Below are 20033 nucleotides of genomic sequence, written 5' to 3' on the forward strand. Positions count from 1 at the left end.
GACTAAGCGGTAAATCTACCTCGATAAAAGCTGTAGTACCCGTCAATGCTGATGCTGTCAACATGAATTACGACCAATTGCGCTGGGCTCAGCGATTCACGCGCCGATGTGGAGCAATACCCAGGGCAATGCCGAGGGCAACGGCGAGTGGATTACGAGGTGAGCCCCAATCTCAACAGAGCAGGACGCCATAGCACAACGACAACACAATACTAAATTTTACGTGCAACATGAAGAGCAGAACACACAAAGCTGCAATATCACGTCCACCGTAACGAGGCAAACTCAGTGACAACACGTCTCGTTGTGAGGTACTGCGTAGTATGCAGTAGAGGAAGTAGTGAGAAACTTCAGAAGTGTAGTAACTAGCGGTATGATGAATTTGGCCTAAAACCAAGCAAACATCGACTGGTAGGCTTTTGAGCTTGACCAAGGAAGAGAAACCTAATGACTAAACCCACATTGCCAGCTCTGACGTGGTGTCCTCTCGTTTTTGTCTCGGAAGCGACCCGTCATCGTGAATGCTTACACTGAAAAACGCATTCCCGCCGGAACTCTTCTGCGAGTGCTACATTCTACACGACACGAGAAGAACCATCGTAAGAAGCGTGGACTCAAACCCTTGCAATTTTCGCTTCTACATGTCGAGCAGGGATCTGGCTGACTCAGTGCTGTACAGGATACTGCAAATCTAAACGACCGCTTCAACCTGGTGCTCAATTTCAGTGCAATGGACACTGTGTCCCACTCCAAAGTGTCCCAAAGCCGGTATGACATCCGATAGAAAAATGCCTCCACCTCCACCTCTATCCTTGTTCTTGAAGGCGCTGTTGGCTGCTGTACCAGCGCCGCAAAACGCACTGCAGCGCATTGCATGCAGTGAGCTCGACCTTGAAGCGAGTCGCACCCCCCCCCCCCCCAAAAAAAAAAAAGTCAACAACCAGCCCGAGTTAACCCACCACCAGATGCCAGTCAAACGAATTTGGACACTTTGGGCACTTTTGCCAGAGGGTGGAACATAGTCGAAGGGACAGTACCCAAACCATCTGCCATAAAACCTCTGCTAAATCCGCGATTTTATCGGTGTCCCATACAAACTCCCTTCAACAACCTCCAGCTAATCCACTGCCTCCATTTGCGACATCCCGCCCCACTCGGATTACGCCATCTGCCCAATTCCCTCGCCCATTTACCCATTTCCAGGAAAATCAACCAACGCAACTCGACCGACCGGCCATCGCATCACTACCGAAAGCGCCCCCGTCCGCAACGTCAGCCCCTGAGCATGGCCAAGTTCTGCGCTGAGTGCGGCGCCAAGAGCACGGGCGGCAAGTTCTGCTCCGAGTGCGGCACGCGCTACACCGACGACGACGGCGCGGCCTCCGCCTCCGCTGCCCCCTCCGCCTCCTTCGTCGCCCCCGCCGCCTACCAAGGCGCCGCCACAGCCGTAGCCAGCGCCTTCCGCAGCGAGAACTCGCCCTACGGAGGCAACTCGTACCAGCACGACCCGCGCGGCAGCTTCAACTCGCAGCCGCCTCCTCCGCCCCCCGTGGCGCAGTACGCGCAGCAGGCGCAGCCCTACGTGCGCAAGTCGGTGCCCAGCGCCTTCCGCAACAGCTTCAACCGCAGCAGCAGCAACAGCAGCTCCAGCGCCAACTCGCCCCCCGCCGCCATCCCCGTGGCCGCCGTGTCCGACCCCGTCCCACCCGCAGCCACTGGAGCTGAGGCGCAGCAGTACTACGACAAGTGCGTGACCACCATCCGCGCCTCGAAAGGAGGCAACAACGAGCGCGGCGTCAAGGAGTTCAAGCAGAACTGCCGCCGCTACGGACTGCGCGAGATGGACGTGCAGTCCTTCTACGCGTCGCTGGTGGCGGAGCTCGGAGCTGAAGGGACGAGGAGCTTCGTCCCCACGCTGGCGAGACTCGTGCCCGATGACGACAGACGCAAGGAGCTCGTGGACTACAACGCGCAGCAGCGAGCAGCGGCGTTCGGAGGCAGCGGTGGAAGACCGTCAGCGTTCTCCAACAGGTGAGAGATCACAGGCTTTTATTTACTATCGTACTATTTTACTGATGGGTTTGTGTGGATGAAGGAGCAGGAACTCGAGCATGGCGGACTCGTTCCGCAGCGACTCGACTATGAGCGCCAACAACGGGGCGCAGAGCAAGGGGATCCTGAACAACCGCTACGCCGACCACCCCAACTGCGACGTGTGCAACGTGCGCTTCGACGTAACCAAGCGCCGACACCAATGGTGCGGAGCTCTCGGTCGTTGTAGAAGAAGTGACTTGTCTTTTTGTAGGTTACTGACGCGTCTGAATTGGTGCTGTTAATTGGGAATATGTAGCCGTATGTGCGGGCTTTTCATCTGCAGCTCGTGCTCTCCCGTGCGACTGCTGGTTCCGCCCGGAAAGCAGATTGACGGAGCCAAGAATTACGACCCGTCAGTCCCACAGCGCGTGTGCATCCAGTGCGCCCCAGAGCTTCACCCACTTCAAGATGAGTTGGTGGCTACCTACGCGCAGTCACAGACCGACAACATCCACGAGGCCCGCGGCCGGTTCCACGTGCCGTTCTCCAGCTCGCTGAACAAGGAGTGCTGCAACGCGGCGGACATCATCGGCAACTTCTTCCGTAATGACTGGGGCGCGTCCGCCGACCGTTCCATCCCCGTTGCGTTCTTGCAGAAGGCACATGGTCTTGCAGTTATGACTGTGCTCAAGGCTGGTTTCCTTGTCTCAGGCAAGATCGGCACGGGTCTGGTTGTGGCCAAGCTTCCAGACGGATCGTGGTCAGCTCCATCGGCTATTGGCACCTTCGGACTCAGCGGCGGGTTTGAGCTCGGAGGAGAACTGGTGGAGGTCATGATTATCCTCGGGTCAGAGGGAGCGGTCAAGGTGTTCCACAAGCCTCAGGTGAACCTCGGCGCTGGACTGGATGTGGCCGTTGGCCCGTACGGTCGATCAGCGCAAGCAGCTGCCGCCGCCAGCACGAGTGGGCTCAACGCCAACTACAGCTATTCGCAGAGCAAGGGACTGTTTGCCGGCATTTCCCTGCAGGGAGCCATCCTGGCTGCGCGTTCGGACCTGAACCGGAAGTTCTACGGACGTGACTTGCAGCCCAGCGAACTGCTCAGTGGATTTGTGGAGCAGCCAGCAGCGGCGCGTCCATTGTACGAGGCGATCGACAATGCGATGCGAGGAATCGAGGACCACAAGGAAGAGCAACAGCGCCGCTCGTCCGTAATGGGGGCGTGCAGACTCTGCAACTGCCCTATGTTCCAGGCCCACACGACCCAGATCTGGAACAAGAAGTGCAAAACGTGCAACCACGCTCATTAAGGAGTCGATGGGGTGTGTGACCCTAATATAATCCATGCGTATGAGAGGCCATTGCGTTATGTGAACAAAAGAAAAGCTTCCATTCAAATTTTGGATATTTCTGTCCGTCAATATCCATAGGACCCCATGAAAATGGAACTCGCCCACATTGCTCCAGTAACTGGAGTCCAGTCTGGGCACGATCTCAAGACCGTGAAAACAAAACAAAAAACACTACAGTACATGTATTACACTCCACGACAAAAAGATATGGACACCACCAAAAGTGGCTGTAACTTCGTCATTTTTTATCGTTTTAAGGTGCGGTTTGGACTAGAGTTGCAGAACACGCTGATAAAGATCTGCACGCTGCTAACACGCGCGCTTTTGCGCTTCTTCATGTAGCTCACATACAAATCACTGATTCTGCCCAGGTGACAAAACTAAGGACAGCTAATCCCCATACAAAATCCTATATTAACCAAAACCCCTTACAAATGATACGACTTGGACTTTGTATGGATGATATATGGCTCAGTATTGAGGTATAGTGAAGACAAGTCCAAGTCGTATCATTTGTAAGGGGTTTTGGTTTATATTGGATTTTGTATGGGGATTAGCTGTCCATAAGTTTTGTCACCTGGGCAGAATCAGTGATTTGTATGTGAGCTACATGAAGAAGCGCAAAAGCGCGCGTGTTAGCAGCGTGCAGATCTTTATCAGCGTGTTCTGCAACTCTAGTCCAAACCGCACCTTAAAACAATAAAAAATGACGAAGTTACAGCCACTTTTGGTGGTGTCCATACCTTTTTGTCGTGGAGTGTAGCCGACCAACTCCCTCATGAACCTCGTAAACTAGAGATCGTGCCCAAGTTTACGATCTTAAACTTGATCTTAAGAGTGTTAGCCCTACCTAGGTAGGTCTTGACCTTAGCCGTAATCTTGGACACGATCTCAAGCTTACGAACTTCATGAGAGGGTGGCTGCTAGCCTAGGAACTTCGTCGCTAACGGTGTTTTTTTTGGCAATCGGCTTGCACGCATGTGGGTAGTACCGCATTCCTTTTGTCAAGGCATACAGCCCCATTTAGCCAGTATTTTCGAATCGGGAAGCTTTGTGTGCATGGAAGCATTTATATCACACATCATCATTTGTACTTGACTTGACATTTGTATGAAATCGACTTCCTTATACCAAAATGTTGTGCCGACTCAGTTAACCAGGACACGAAAATCGCCACCTATATCACCGAATCAGGCTGTGTGCCTCGACAAAAGGAATTCGGTATTGCAATATGAAAAAGTGCTCGACATAACTGGGCGTTGGTGAATGAAGTGGACCGTAGGTAGGTGCTCATACTAAACGGGTGATATCTGGGCTCGTCGACAACAACGCATTCAAAGACATAACGTTACTACTACAGTAGTACCTGTACTATTTTAATTGAAAGCTACACCTGTAAAATCTCGTACGGATATACCACAGTTTCACGGAGTAGCTCCATGAGTGAGCTGATGTTGTGGCTCAGGGACAGCGTGCAGCAGGTTATGGTACGCACATGAACACTGCAAGGAATACGCAGCCTGCTGCGGCATGCTCTGACCTCTTTTTCCAACATGAAGTTCTACACCATCGCACAGAGCTTCACCTCGAAACAATCTGCAGAGCGGAAGGCTATCCGTTGTCTGTGTGGTGGCGGTGGCGTCTGTGTGTAGTTCTGTTTTGGCTCGTGCAAAGCACGAATTTTTTAAGATTAAAATCTCAGATGTGTTGTACGTACTAGTACTAAGTATTGCGTAGTAATCACATGCACACGATGACCAAGGTTTTTACTCCTGTAATAGGAGCAAAACTCGCCAAGCACTGGACAATCCGCTGGACTTCAGCGCGCGCCAACTTGAGCCTACAGCAAAGCTTATTAGTGCCACAGCGCTGTCGTTGTGGCCCTTCAATTCTGCCTTCTCTTGAAGGGAGACTATCGTCCTAACAATACATACATATGTAGAGAGCATTTCGGAGCCACGTACAGTCAAAGCAGTGCCTGTACTGCATGGGACATATTTTGTCACGGCATTGGTTGAGACCGTTATCAATTCCTATGTTCCAGATGGAGATTCGTTTTCGGATATGGCGGAACAGAGAATATCATTCCTTCAGAAGTCGATTAACAGTTTGTGTATCATGAGCATGGTTTTATTGTTTGCTAGAGGCGTAGGTTAGTGATAAGAGGTGCAGCCTCTATTGTGCCTTTCACTTATTCTGCCGTGATAATTCTGGCATAACTCTAATCCCTTATCGACCTTAATTATGTCCCGAGTTAGCTAATTCCCATGTTAATTCCGGGTCGTCCCTCCGTGGCCGAATTAGGAGCGGCGATGGTGAGGCCGAGTTAAGGCGGAATAAGCTAATCCAGCCTTTGTTAGGCGGAAACAGAGCGATTGGCGGTTTCCTACCTGCCAATCCATGCCATTCTGCTCGTATCTCCGTCGATTGGCTCTCAAATGCTGATTGCGGGTGTTAGGGGAAGCGCTCACAATCTTAGGCAGAATTAGCACTAAATAAGCGTTGATCGCCCTATTATGACTCTAATTACGCCTGAATCTACAGCTCACCCGCCAAAATACGTGAAAGGCACAATTCTTTCACATGTGATTAGTTGTGCATGATTATTTGATGTGGGCGGATGATAGGATAGATAGTCAACCGAGTAATACATACGTAGATTATGCACCTTCCAAACACTCTCCGAAGTCAGCAGGCTTCAGTTCAGTCCGCAATTTGCCCGCCAGCCCACAAGCCCAAGCATGCGCGTGGGCTACAAAACTCTACTTTTCGCAGTTGCGGTCTTGGTAAACGCTGATGCGTCGTTGGGACATAATGGCGCCGCAATCAACCCCAAGTTCCAGGTGCTCCCACGTTCATACAATGTGAAACAGAACGCAGTACCCACCTCAAGAATCCTGGGGGTGTTCCGCGCCGAAGACGAAGAGAGAATAGGAGTTCCCACCTCCGTCGTCGAGCAAGCCAAATCCATTGTGACTACCGTTTCGACGGAAAAACTCGCGAAATGGCTCAACAAAGGAGAAATCCATCGACGACGTCTTCATCATCCGAATGCAGCTACCCAAGACAGGTGATAAGCTGTTCGATAACCCGCAGTTCATCGCTTGGCTTAATTACGCGGACGATTTAACTTCAAAGACCGGAAAAGAGACTTCAGCCATCGCGACGCTGACGCTCACTACGGTGACGAAGCGCTAACAAAGATTCTGCTAGCAGCGAAGAAGGTCGAGGAGACAGTGGGGATTGCTACAAGGCTGGAAACGGCGCAGATACAGAGGTGGCTGGCTGAGGGTAACACTGCTGACTCGTGTTTAAGCTGCTCAAGCTGGACAAAGCAGGAGACGACCTTCTCACGAGTCCTCTGCTTAACACTTTGAACACGTAGCTGCAGCTCTTCAACAAGGAGAAACCTGCACAAAAGACGACATTGTACGCAACGCTAACAGCCCACCACAGCGACGACGCTCTGGCTCGGATGATTCTTGCGGCCAAGAACACGGGAAGCAAATCGGAAATCCTTAAGAGAGTCGAGGCGACGCAGCTCCAGACGTGGCTCGGTAAAACCCCAGACGATGTATTCAAGCTGCTGAAACTGGACGACTCATTGGACGATGTATTGACCAGCCCCCTCCTTAACACTTATACCAACTATCTGAAGATCTTCAACAAGGAAAACCCTTCAAAGGAAGCAACGCTGATCGCGGTGCTAACGAGCCACTTCGGCGATGAAGCTGTAGCCAAGATGCATGATGCAGCGAAGAAGGCGGAGGCGACCAAGAGTACCGCCACAAATCTGGAGACCGCCCAGATCCAGCATTGGTTGAGCAGCAGCAGGAAACTTCCGGATAGCGTCTTCAAGCTGCTGAACCTTGACAAGACCGGGGACAAGTTTCTCACTAGCCCGCTGTACACGACGTTCACCAAGTTTACGGACGCATACCACGCCAAGAATTTGGCCTCAAAAATGACAACGGGCTGGATCGTACGCGCTCACTATAAGGACTTCGACGGGTGCGGCTTACTTGTTATACAAAAACGGATGGAAAACATACATAGCTTAGGTGAGATGCAATCCGCTACTATTCGCGGGGTTATGTGCGATTAAGAAACCGGATAGAAATAGATGGAGCCATGTGAAGTGCTTCCCTAAGTGTACTGGGGGTTGCACCCAGGGTTCGGCAAAACCCATGTTTTGAGATTTGTCCGGGTGGGTTTGATAAGACCAGTGGGTGGGTGGGTTTAGGTTTTGTTTTTTAGGACCCGATGACGTCGTGGTTCCTTATCGGGAACCGGGCTAGCTGAGACCGTCCTCGATACTGTTTCCTTAATAAAATCCTGTCAAACACTCTAAACCGCGGTTTGCCGTGGCTCGCTCTCCATTTCTCACGCAAATTTGCATGCTAGCGCTCTCTCCAAGCCTTAACTATACCGTGTCAAGTCCTAAGGACAGAAAGAGCGGGCAAGCCGTTGGCTTTGTAGGCTCAGTTTTCAATTTGAACACTTCCATCACCTCTCCCGCCCAAGCCCCTCCCCTCGACATGAGTTTCTCGTCGCCCATTCGTCTGCAGGCGGAGCACGTCGATACGCCGGTACGTGGCGACGCTGGCGCTCTTGCAAGGCGCGCAGTGCCGCCGGGAACACCGGGTGACGGCACATAGGGCACGTCGCGCGAATCCCGCGCAAGTCGATGTGTTCATTAATGCACGTACGGCAAAAGACGTTGCCACACCGCCCGCAGTTCCTTGGTTCAACCACGGACCCCCAGCATATGGGGCACCTGTTGTCTTGCTGGCCTTGTTCGCCCACGTGCTGGTCACGGCTTCCTGGTCTGAGACTTGAGGAGCCGTCTGTTGAAGAGGTGGTTGGAGTTGATTGCGCCCCGTTGTGAATGCCTGATGTTCAGGCTGAGCATCCGGCTGCGCGACACGCTGCGGCTCTTGTTGCTGTTCTACGCGTCTTTCGCGACGACGCTGGCTGCGTAGGCCTCGGCGTATGGCTGCACCCAGGTCGGGAAACTGGCGGGCGAAGCAGATGGGGGTCCCAATGTGACGTCTGAGGGACGCCGCATGTCGAAAGGGGGCCATGCACCGGGGGAAGATGAACACCATTTAGGAAATGAAGTATGTAGGCTGTCTTGAAGACGCGTCGAGGTAAGTCCTCGTTTCTTAGGACCCCTTAAATAGTCTTCAGTGCTCATTCTATTTAAAATCCCAAATTACCCGCCATTTTGATTCAACGGGTGGGCGGGTGTTTTGAAAAACCCAAAACCCCAAAACCTTTATCCCACTTTTCGAACCCTGGTTGCACCCCCAGACCCCCGCATAAAGAAAACTAACTCCGAGTGTGCGGCAACAGGTCGGTTCGCTGGAATGCTTGTCGCTGGGCCCGCCTCCGCAAATACCGCGCGACCCTGCTTCGCGGGCACTCCGCGCGGGTTTGCTGCGGCTACGCTCCTCGCAACCGCTCACTACCGTTTCTAAGCACCATGTACTCGTTTCTATTTATAGTAGCGAAAGGCATTGTAGCGAAAGGCATCCGATTTTTAGCGGAGTAGCGGATTCCATCCTTTTTAGTAACAGAAATAAGCTTAATCCGACTTCGACGTGGTCAAGATGATTCTTGCAGCAGAGAAGGTCCAAAGCTCTGCCGCTGCTGCGAAGCGAATGGAAGCTGTGCTCTTCAAGGACTGGATGGCTGCCCCAACGCGCCCGATCATGCTTTCGACATGCTAAAGCTCAAGCGGGTGTGGACAGTAAGGCTGTTCAAGGACCCCATGTTCCTCTACTGGATGAAGTTCATGGACGACTTCAACAAAGGGTGAGTACTACACAACAAAATTCCAGCGGAATGGGGCCAATTCCAGCGGAATTTGCATTGCAGCGGAATGGCCGATCCGCTGGCGCGTACTGCATGCAATTCTAGCTGAAATTCGAGCATATTCCAGCGGATTTCATCCGCCCGAATTCATGGCGCTTTTGCAAAGACATTTTTTCGTTAAGAGAGTGGGTGGACTCCATTCACAAGCGCGTCTCTGTGGCTGCCCGCGGCATACCGCTTGCGGAGGCAATGGCGAAGACAGCGAAGAGGAGTGACGTGGCACGACGACGGAGTTATGGAATGGAAGCTGTCGCCGCTGTGGTAGGAAGGCAGCCCATCATTCAGGCCGACATTCTCACAGATAGCTTGGGCCAAGTCCTGTAGTAAGCAGGGCACACGAGTTTGTCCCCTCCACAACTCAATATACGTTTGCTTCTGATGCACGCTCTGTTTACAATATTTGACAGTGTAAAAAAGCGATCCGCTGGACAGCATCATCGCGCACAGCAACACAAAACAGTGGATTGTTCGTTCCAGCGGGTGGCTCGGTTCCAGTGGCCGACGTTTTATTCAAGCGGAACTACAGTACGCACCCAAAGCTTTCCCCGGCAAGAATGTTCAACGTACGCTGTTGGCAACGACTTACAATAATCGATGGGATTGGAGAGCGGTTCAAGGCGCGAAGAAGAACCCGAGCACCAAGGAATTGGCTACCAAGTTAGAGACTGAGATGCTCAAGCAGTTCATCTTCGCTGAGAAGCAGCCGATCGTCGTGGCCAAGTTGAGGAATGTGAAGGAGAAGACCGACGCGAACTGGAAGCTCTGGAAGTTGTACCTGAAGGACTTCAAGTTGAAGTCTTCAACAAGTATCACCTGATGGAGAAAACGACGTAGATCAACCGCTAGCATCGCTTCGGCCACGCCACATCGGAGCGTTTGAGCCAACGACCCGGAAAGAGTGTAGATACCACTGGGAATAGAGATTTAGGCCTTTTCGAAACTTTTGCACCAGAATACATCTTGTCCAAACCCCAAAATAAACGGCCTCGAACATTCTACTCGCCCTCTCATTGGCCGCCTCGTCGAATATTCTGGAGTCCGTCCTCATGATTGGCTCCTCTCCCCCAACATTCAAGATACTTCTCCCTCTTCAACTCTGTTCATGCGTGTCAGTCGGCAAATTGCCTTCAAGCGCTCAAGACCAACACTCTCGAATCAATGCTCGCGCTGTCCCGCGCCACCCTGCGCCCGACGCCGCGCTCGCTGCAGCTCGCGCGCCGCGGCCTGGCGTCCATGGGCCAGTCGCAGCCGTGGATCAACCCGGAGAACGTGCCGCAGGGCGAGAGCCTCAAGAAGTTCGGCCGCGACCTGACGGAGATCGCCAAGGCCGGCGCCCTGGACCCCGTGATCGGGCGCGAGGACGCCATCCGCCGCGCCACGCAGATCCTGTCGCGCCGCACCAAGAACAACCCGATCCTGATCGGCGAGCCGGGCGTGGGCAAGACGGCGGTGGCTGAGGGCCTGGCGCAGCGCATCGCGCTCGGCGAGGTGCCCGACAGCCTGAAAGACAAGAAGGTGGTGGCGCTGGACCTGGCGGCGCTCGTGGCCGGCGCCAAGTTCCGCGGCGAGTTCGAGGAGCGGCTCAAGGCCGTGCTCAAGGACGTGGACGACAGCCAGGGCAAGGTCATTCTCTTTATCGACGAGCTGCACACGCTCGTGGGCGCCGGAGGCAACGAAGGCTCCACGGACGCGGCCAATATGTTGAAGCCGGCGCTGGCCCGCGGCGCGCTGCACTGCATGGGCGCCACGACGCTGGACGAGTACAGGAAGTACATTGAGAGGGACGCGGCGCTGGCCAGACGCTTCCAGCCCGTGATCATCTCGGAGCCGAGTGTGGAAGACACGGTGACGATTCTGAGAGGGCTGAAGGAGAAGTACGAGGTGCACCACGGCGTCAGGATCGCTGACAGCGCGCTCGTGGCGGCCGCCACGCTGGCCAACAGGTACCTGACGGAGCGCAAGATGCCGGACAAAGCCATTGACCTAATGGATGAGGCCGCGTCGCGTCTGAGGCTGCAGCAGGAGAGCAAACCTGAACCTATTGAAAAGCTGGACAGGGAGATCATCCTGCGACGCATTGAGATTGAAGCGCTACGCAAGGAAACGGACGCGGCGTCCAAGAAGCGCATGGCTGCATTGGAGGAGGAAGTGAAGAAGGCGTCCGAGGAGCTGCGGGCGTTGATGGACGAGTGGAACGCGGAGAAGCACAAGCTTGAGGAGATGCAGCAAGCCAAGCGCAAGTTGGAGGAGGCGCGCCGAGATTTGGTGGCGGCACAGAACACTGGCAACTACGCGAAGGCTGGAGAATTGATGCACTCGGTTATCCCGAAGCTGGAGGCTGAGGTGGCGCATGAAGAGCAGGAGGAGGAGGAGTTGAAAAAGTCGACGAAGAAGAGCAGAACGTCGCTGGGAGATGCGGTGACGTCTGACCACGTCGCTGAGGTTGTGGCGCAGACCACTGGCATCCCGGCCTCGACTCTGATGGAAGGTGAGAAACAGCGACTGCTTAAGATGGAGGACCACCTCAACCTGCATGTGATCGGTCAGGAAGAGGCGGTGAAGGCTGTAAGCAACTGCGTGCGTCTTGCGCGTGCAGGACTTCACGCGCACAACCGCCCGCTGGGTGTGTTTATGTTCTTGGGTCCTACTGGTGTCGGTAAGACGGAGTTGACCAAGTCGTTGTCGGAGTTCCTGTTCCAGACCCCACAAGCCCTTACCCGCATTGACATGTCCGAGTACATGGAGAAATACAACGTCAGTCGTCTGATCGGCGCCGCCCCGGGCTACATTGGCTACGAGGAAGGAGGACAGCTTACAGAAGCTGTACGCCGCCGCCCCTACCAGGTCGTTCTCTTCGACGAGTTTGAGAAGGCGCATCGCGACGTGAGCAACATTTTGCTGCAGGTGCTGGATGAAGGCCGTCTGACCGACTCACAAGGTCGCGTGGTGGACTTCCGCAACACGGTGATCATTCTGACAAGCAACCTGGGCTCCGATATCCTGGCTGGACTACCCGAAGGCTCGCCGAGTTCCGTGGCGGAGGGCGAAGTGTTGAACGTCGTGCGCTCTCACTACGCGCCTGAGTTCCTCAACCGTATTGACGAGCTTGTGCTGTTCAACCGCCTGAAGAGAGAGGATATCCGCTCGATCGTGGACCTGCAGCTGCGCCAGGTAGACGAGCTGCTGGAGGAGAAGGAATTGACGATGAAGGTGGAGCCTGAGGCGGAGGACTGGCTGGCGGACGCTGGATATAGCCCACTCTACGGAGCGCGTCCGCTGAAGCGTCTCATTCAGCAACAGGTGCTGAACCCCATGGCTGTCAAGCTGCTTGATGGTTCCGTTGCTGCCGGCCAGTCCATTGTCGTGAAGGCGAACCCGGCATACGACGAGGAACTCGTGAAGAACGCAAAGACTGCCAAGCCTTTGCTGATTTCGGTTGAGTGAGCTGATACTGCGATCTCTTTCGTGTAGAGTACTCATGGCCAGTAGCAGCCAGTAAATAAAAGTAAATGCAATTTGGCGCATACACGAAGGCTGCATTGTGAATCTAACATGTCGGTGCGAAAAGTTCTTCATCCCTACACCAGGAAATCCTTATATGGTGGTGCGGACGTGGTAATGGTTCGCTGAGCAGCCATTGGAGCAGTAACCATACAAACGCGTTTACAACAGTACTCACAATGGGTCCGTGTCTTGTGAAAATCGCTAACATGGTAGCGGAGTACACTAGTCAAACAACATGAAGAGCACACATTCCCTGTTGCCTCGCTATACTTTTTCAATACCCACACAACCGAAAATATTTATAAGACGCATAAATATCGGAAGAACAACGTTACAGTAGCAGATCACGTGCCAAACGCAACTTGGTGAGCTGCAGAAGAACGATCCGATCACCTCATGCTAAGTTAACGTAAGAGCCACGATATAATCCTTGAGATTTGGCCGAGCGGTCTACAGTACATGTATACACTGTAGTCTACAGTAGACAATTCTGCATGTGGTTGCAGCTCGTCTACAAATGCTGCTATGCGAATTATACGACATGACATGCTTGCTAAATCAAGCTTAATACCGATAGTAGACCTTCTTCACCTTCCGAAGGAGCAGCATCCGGGTACGCTGAAAGCGTCGCTCTCTTCTCATGCTCTCGTGGTCTGGTATCCCATGGGCCAATAGTAAGGACGGATATCGTTCTTGAAACTTGCAGGGTGCATCACTGTCTGTGTATGCGCGATAGCGTGCTTCAGTCAAGTACTGAAGTCAGCGAAGCGATTGCAACCGAGAGACGGGTCGCAATCGCCCCTGGTACAGCTTTTGAGCCCCCTTGACCCCAACGTGAAAATATTGCGGCACTACAAATTAATGAACACTTTGAAGAGTACCAGACCCTTGAGCTAGATCAGCGATGCGCGGATGCAAATCAATGCATACATGGATTGTAGCAGCTTTAACTATTCTATGCGAAGTTGCCGCGCATGGGCCGTCCTTATTTTCGAGTACATTTCGCGGACTTTCGAGTAAAGAGTACTATACTCGGACTTTCGAGTACATATACCTCTTTTGAACTCGTGCGTTGCGTTAGCTTCCAGCTACTGACTCCGCTCTAAGAACGTTGAATGTCGGCATGGCATTCACGAACGTAAATAACGTGCTATTAGCCCTTTAGGGCAACTTGTCTGATGTTTTCTGCTGGATAAAGTTTAAATTCTCAACTGGCTTCCTTACATCCGCATAAGTGGTTCGATGCGTTACTCCCCCAGATACATTCATGCCGTGTCTTCCTTCGGTCTCATCCAGGGTGGCAATGCCGGACGTGGCGCCTTTCCTAAGTCAAGAATAAGGTTTATGTGAAATTACTCGGAAGTCAGTGAAGTGTACTCGCGATTAAGTAGCACCCGCCGCGCATCGTGCATTGCTTGGTAATGTAATATACTAAGTAAAGATAATTAGCACTACATATACTTTATGCAGACATTGCATTCGTGTCAAGAAAACCAGCAGCAGCAATACGAAGTGAGCGAAGCACAGTGCCGTACGCATACTGTAACAGAGAATGATATCTCCACGGTAATATAAAATCTAGTATTAACAGGATCCCGCTAAGAAGGGAACAAAATGAGCCCAAAACGGTGAAAGTCGGAAAAAAAACTAATTGCGGTTTTACTGAAGCTTGCATGCAACTGGTATCGTTCGCCAGTTCGCTATCTCAAACTAAACACTATGCTAATCTAATGTAAGCTATCTGTGCTATCTGGCGACCACAGGCGCTACACCAACGCGCCTCGAGTGATTGCCGTGTGCTCTGTGAACCGATTTTCAAAAAATCGAAACACGGTTCAAGAGCGGGGCAGCTTCCCCCCCACCTTCCCTCCCACCAGGTTGATCGCGAAGTCGGCCATCCTGCCTACGTCCTTGGACAGCAGTGACTTCACGTCCGTGTTAGCGCCCATCGGGCTGATCACGTCGATCAGCACCCTTAAGGGCCTGCAACGCTCTCTTACCTTAGCTATGTAACGCTGCTGCGCAGCTCGCCCTTCATCCTCCGCCAGGGTTCCCAGTAGGGTAATTGTGGGTTGGGCAACCCCGGGGTTACCCACCCACCCACCCCGGCCTACGAATTCTTGGGTTATGGGTTAATTCTAAAAACGTATATTGAAGTGCAATATATACGATCAAATTGTGCCGTAAATTATAAGGTAAAGGTTTGGAGATCGGTTATCACGGGTTTTGTGTTGTAGAACGTCCAAATGGGGTTAGGTAAACTAAAACCCATAACCCACCCACCTCGCTTGGAAAACCCGGGTAACTTTGAACCCTGTCCTCCGCTCGCCGAGCTCCGTTTGATTTATGAGGGGGGAGGTCCAAACCCAGTATTGGTACCATGTACCAAATTGAAATGTCTACAAATCCGTAATCTCTACAAATGACTTCAAACAGAGTTACTACCAGGGCGCTTGCTACATGCACTGCATTGCCAAAGCAAGATAGAGCACCTCAATGCGTTAAAACCCGACTAATTCCGCATTATGTGTTTTTCTGTGTTCCCCTCAAAATGTGTTCCCTCTTAGCGGGACCTTCTGTTAAAAAATCATGCACCTTGACTTAAACTTCGCTTGTTGGGTATTGTAAGTGGCTATTGTATAAGACTACCGTGTACCGACTTTTATCGGCGCTACAGGTGGTCTAGAGGCAAAGCTTTGGTCTGGGAGGACAGTGAAGACTTCCTTTGTGTGCCTAAATTTATAAACGTAGGGTAGGCAAGAATTATGTAACATGAAAGTTGGTGGCAAGTTTTAAAACCCTGGTGTACCGCCTTTAAAAAAATGGCGAAGTTGCCACGCAAAAGACACGAAAGAACTTAAAGGCGCTCAACCAGCTAAAGCTGTCCTTCCAGTAAAAGTGGCCTTCTATTTGACATTAATACTGGGAGGACAGCTTTAGCTGGCTGAACAGCCTAACAAATTTTATTTCAGCCCCCTCCTCCAACGTTAATTGGCAAGTGTCGCCTGAGTCCATAGTCCACAGACTATAGCTACCGTAACATCACAAAGTTTGTACATTTCGTGGCTGGTTGTTCCGCGAATGTCGACCGTATCCGTGGTGTGTACCACACACGTAGTGTGAACAGTTCATCAATTTATGGAATTTATTCGGAAAATCATAACAAGGATAGCTTCATTTTCTCGTTTTAAGCTAACATTTACTCAAAATCATTGAAATAACAACTAACGGATTGCACTCTTTCCTGCGTCTGTAAATTGACTAAACCCCATGAATCCTTCTTGTGTAAATTTGTATAGCTGGATCAACGTGCTCGGCCGGGGGCAAAGCCCCCGGCCGAGCGCGCCTTTAAGTTCTTTCGTGTCTTTTGCGCGGCAACTTCGCCATTTTTTAAAGGCGCTACACCAGGGTTTGAAACTGTCACCAAACTTCACGTTTGTAAATTTAGGCGCACAAAGGAAGTCTACACTGCCCTCCCAGACCAAAGCTTCGCCTCTATTTCACTGATCTATATTATTGTACTTTGCAATGATTTTGGCAATATGGGGCGAAATTTGCTGTATTTATAACGACCACCTGCTAGATTTACGAGAAATCGAGGTGCATAAATGGGTGGAGGCCTATAATTACGCTAAAAGCGCCACAACTGCACTTTTGAAAGTGCAATTGGGGCTGTGAAGCAGCAATTCTGACGGCCCTTATCTACAAGCACCTAGACACACGGATATTATGCATAAGAGGGTGGGGGTGCTGGGATCATGAACGTTGGTGTACTATGGCACTTGACTGGCTCCTCCAAGTCGATATATGTATGAGGAGAGGTTCTCTCCGAGAGGATTTATGCATCATTTTAGCAGGTCGTGTATCGTTTTTTCACACACATTTAGGAGCACGCTTTGCCACATTTAGCGTCTAAAGTGGTCGGTGAAATACTTGCAAAGCACAATAATCCTGCTATTTATCGGCGCTACATAATAGCTGCCCAAATTTTGTGGTGCCATTTCATTGGTACACTTCCGGATTAGAATCCTCCCCTTAGACTGGAATGGAGGCACCCTCGGGAACCTTGAATGAGGCACTCGGTGTTTTTTCTGCACACATTGCCAGATCTAGAGCATGAGAGTGCGCTTGCCCGGCAGTCTTTCCGGATTTGGGAGACTCTCGCATGACTTGATCGCCTGTTGCAGCCTGCAACTTGCAGGAGAGTCTTGGCGCGCTAGGCTCTGACCAATCTTGGGATCGGTTTTGCCGCACAAAAACTGCGACTCCAAACAGGAGACCTCCGCTATCTATAGTTCAGTATGCCAAGTGAGCGGGACTCGGTGCATTTTGAAGGATCAGGTGCTTGCCTCTCCAGCACCTGCTCCGTTCCTCAAACAGTTCAAGTTTTTGCAGCAGATTTGCTGTTCGTAGAATCGTTTCTTTTGGTTTGGTATCAGTCAGTCACTTTCCATTTTGCTCAGCTGGCCTCAGTTATATCGCCTCACGCGTGAATACTGCACACAGCTCCGCTCCACGATGCGTGTCCACTACATCGCGCTGCTGGTCGCTGCCCCCCTCGCTAGAACCGACGCCGCGTCTGCTGCCACAGAATCCAAGATGGCCACACCCGACTTCCGTGCAGCGGGTCGATCGATCGCCACGGACCAGCGCCCCCAGAGACTGTTGAGGAGCCACAAGACGATCGAGAAAGCCGATGACGAGAAGGAGGAGAGAGTGTTTAGCATCAAGTTCTTAGACGATTTTTTGGAGAACAACCAGCTCAAGGGCTGGCTCAAGGATTCCGTGTCGGCGAGAGACGCCATCAAACTAACGAAGCTCGACGACGCAGGGGCGAATCTGTTCACGAGCACCCAATGGAAGACCTTTTCCACCTACGTGACCATGGCCGATAAGAGCAACGCGGACCAGGAGATGGCAACCGCACTGATGGGACACTATGGTCCAGACAAATTGGTGGATAAACTGGCGGCCGCGGCGAAAGTCCCGGAGACGAAAGAAATCGCCACAAAGCTGGACGACGGTCTCATTAAGTTCTGGAAGGGCTTGGACACGGAACCGAACAATCTTTTCACGATTCTCAAGCTGGAAAACAAGGCGGACGACCTGTTTGATAGCCCGGCCATTGATACGTGGGTGAAGTACCTCAAGGTTTACAACGAGAAGCACCCCAACAAACCGGTGTCCATGACGGAGGTGGTCGGTTCACATTATGGTGGTGAAAAGGAGTTCCTGACGATGCTGGCAAAGGCAGACGACGCCAATAGTGCTGGGGCCAAGAAGCTGCAGAACGAGGTCATTAAGAGCTGGATGGACGACCCCTCGCACCCGATGAACATCTTCACCAAGAAGCTTGGGCTTGACAAGGCCGGGGATAAGGTGTTCAGCGACCCGTTGCTGGTGACGTACGTCCAGTACATGAAGGCATTCAACAAGGAGTACCCGCACACCGAGACGACACTGATCCAGGCGCTGTCAAAGAGCTACGGAGAGAAACTGCCTACGATGCTGGAAGCGGCCAAGAAGGTGCCCTCTACCGAGAAACTCGCTACAAATCTGCAGGCCGCGCAGTTCAAGCAGTGGATAGCGGAAGGAAAGACACCGGATGCCGTCTTCAAAAAGGTGCTTAAGTTGGAATCGACCAGCAGCCCGGACGCTGACATTTGGCGCGCGTACTACAAGGCGTACGACGCGGAACACCCCGGAAAACTATTTTCTTTCAATCCCTAAAATGTACACTGATAGAGTAAGGACAGGAGTGAAATCCTGAATTCATCTTACAAAGTCGAGCCTCCGGCCCGAAGAAGCTCTTAAATTGCGGTTTTCAACAAATCTTGGCGTACTTTTACAGTTCTCGTTAGGTATGCGTAGCGAAAAAGAAAGACATCAAGCGTAGTTTTCTCCAACTCGGACGAAATCTTGTAGGCCGTTGTCCATCCATTTGATCCCCAACGGAGGTGCGTTTGGCCAAAGCTATTCTATTACCGTATTTATTTAGTTGTTGTGGGTTTAGTTATAATGGGGTTTCCAAAAAAGGAGAGGGCGAAGTCTTTATCAAGAAGTTTGTATGGAGTGATTGATGACCATGATAGGAAAGTACTCATTCCATTTTGTACCACCCCCACTATAACTAAATATGGTAGGTATGTTCGGCTGGCCAGATCAGCCTTCCCCGTAGCCTACGCGAAGCGTAGGTGTAGGAATACACCGCCTCACGAGTAGTTCTGCCCAGCAGTATCGTGCATCGCTGCCAAAAGCAGATGCCTTACGCCGCCACCACCCAAGGTAAATTTTAGGCACCGCTCACACACGAAGGCGGGTCGGTCGGTTGGTCTGTCGTGTAGGAACACGCCGATTTTCTAGTAGATGTAGGCACAATCCCTTAAGACAACACCCACTGAGTCACGATGAGTAGCAATAACTCAGCAGGCTTGTCGGGTTAATGAATATGAACCTAAAGGCCCAGCTTCACACCCGTTCCTCGGGTTGGTCGTTTCCCCTTATGTTCCGTGGTTTCCTTAGGCCACCAGCAAAACCCAGCACTTCCAGTCACGAGCGACGACTGGAGTGCTCTTCACACGCAATAACCCCGCGGTCCCTCCAAAGGAAGGGTCCTGGCCACTGGTAGGCCGTTCGCGAGGGTGTCAGAGAACTCTCCGACGGTAAGAATCAAAAGGGGAGCACTTAAGCTGCGACACAATACACGGTGGTAACTCGCCTTCAATACACGGCCCTTCTTCTACTCTCTTGGCCTTGCCGGGGTAAACGCACACCACTATGCTAGTAGGCACGCTCACCGACAGGCATCTCCCTCCCTACAAGATTACCTTGGACACAGGCCGTCCACCGTGCGCTTGAGGCCTTGTCACTTGAGAGGAAAAGCTGTTCTGTGTTGTTGCCCAAAGGGCTTATCTGTTCTATCTTGTCTTTCCTATAGTCCAATACAAACACTAAGTCTAAGCGTGTCCGTTTCGGATCTTCTAGCACCAACAGTCCCCATCGAAGAGTCGCCGAAGACTCGTAGGTACGCGAACGTAAGGTAGGTGCGTCTTAGGTGCGAAACTCCTGCGACTTGAGACGTGGTGTGCACCACATCTTCAACTCGGGACGTAGCCATCCGCGACGGTGCTGCGACCTTCACTCACGGCCGCCGATCTCGAACTCCCGTCAAGATGGCGGGGCGTCACGGACCGCGCAACCAATCATCGCCGATCCCGTTGGTCCTTGGCTTTTGACGCAATTTGCTGCAAGCTGCTGCTCAGGCTG

The 20033-nt window shown here is 52.1% G+C and overlaps 3 protein-coding genes across 3 annotated transcripts; all 3 read left to right on the top strand.

Annotated features, from left to right (window-relative positions):
* Positions 1–1285: 1285 nt before the first annotated feature.
* PHYSODRAFT_301780 (hypothetical protein) lies at positions 1286–3344 on the top strand (the record flags this gene model as incomplete). The annotated part of the gene is made up of 3 exons (XM_009530565.1): positions 1286–2031; positions 2102–2257; positions 2351–3344. The coding sequence occupies 3 exons, from the start codon at positions 1286–1288 to the stop codon at positions 3342–3344; spliced, it is 1896 nt and encodes a 631-aa protein (XP_009528860.1).
* Positions 3345–6127: 2783 nt separating this feature from the next.
* Positions 6128–12790, top strand: PHYSODRAFT_346539 (hypothetical protein; the record flags this gene model as incomplete). The annotated part of the gene is made up of 7 exons (XM_009530566.1): positions 6128–6229; positions 6405–6569; positions 6772–7397; positions 8290–8364; positions 9057–9203; positions 9870–10069; positions 10396–12790. 7 exons carry the CDS (start codon positions 6128–6130, stop codon positions 12705–12707), a joined length of 3627 nt encoding a protein of 1208 aa, XP_009528861.1. The 3' UTR covers positions 12708–12790.
* A 4495-nt stretch (positions 12791–17285) lies between these two features.
* On the top strand, positions 17286–18497 carry PHYSODRAFT_286251 (hypothetical protein; the record flags this gene model as incomplete). The annotated part of the gene is made up of 1 exon (XM_009530567.1): positions 17286–18497. The coding sequence occupies one exon, from the start codon at positions 17286–17288 to the stop codon at positions 18495–18497; it is 1212 nt and encodes a 403-aa protein (XP_009528862.1).
* Between the last annotated feature and the right edge of the window lie 1536 nt (positions 18498–20033).

This window comes from Phytophthora sojae (assembly GCF_000149755.1).
Source record: "Phytophthora sojae unplaced genomic scaffold PHYSOscaffold_5, whole genome shotgun sequence".
In the NCBI taxonomy this organism is placed as follows: Eukaryota; Oomycota; class Peronosporomycetes; order Peronosporales; family Peronosporaceae; genus Phytophthora; species Phytophthora sojae.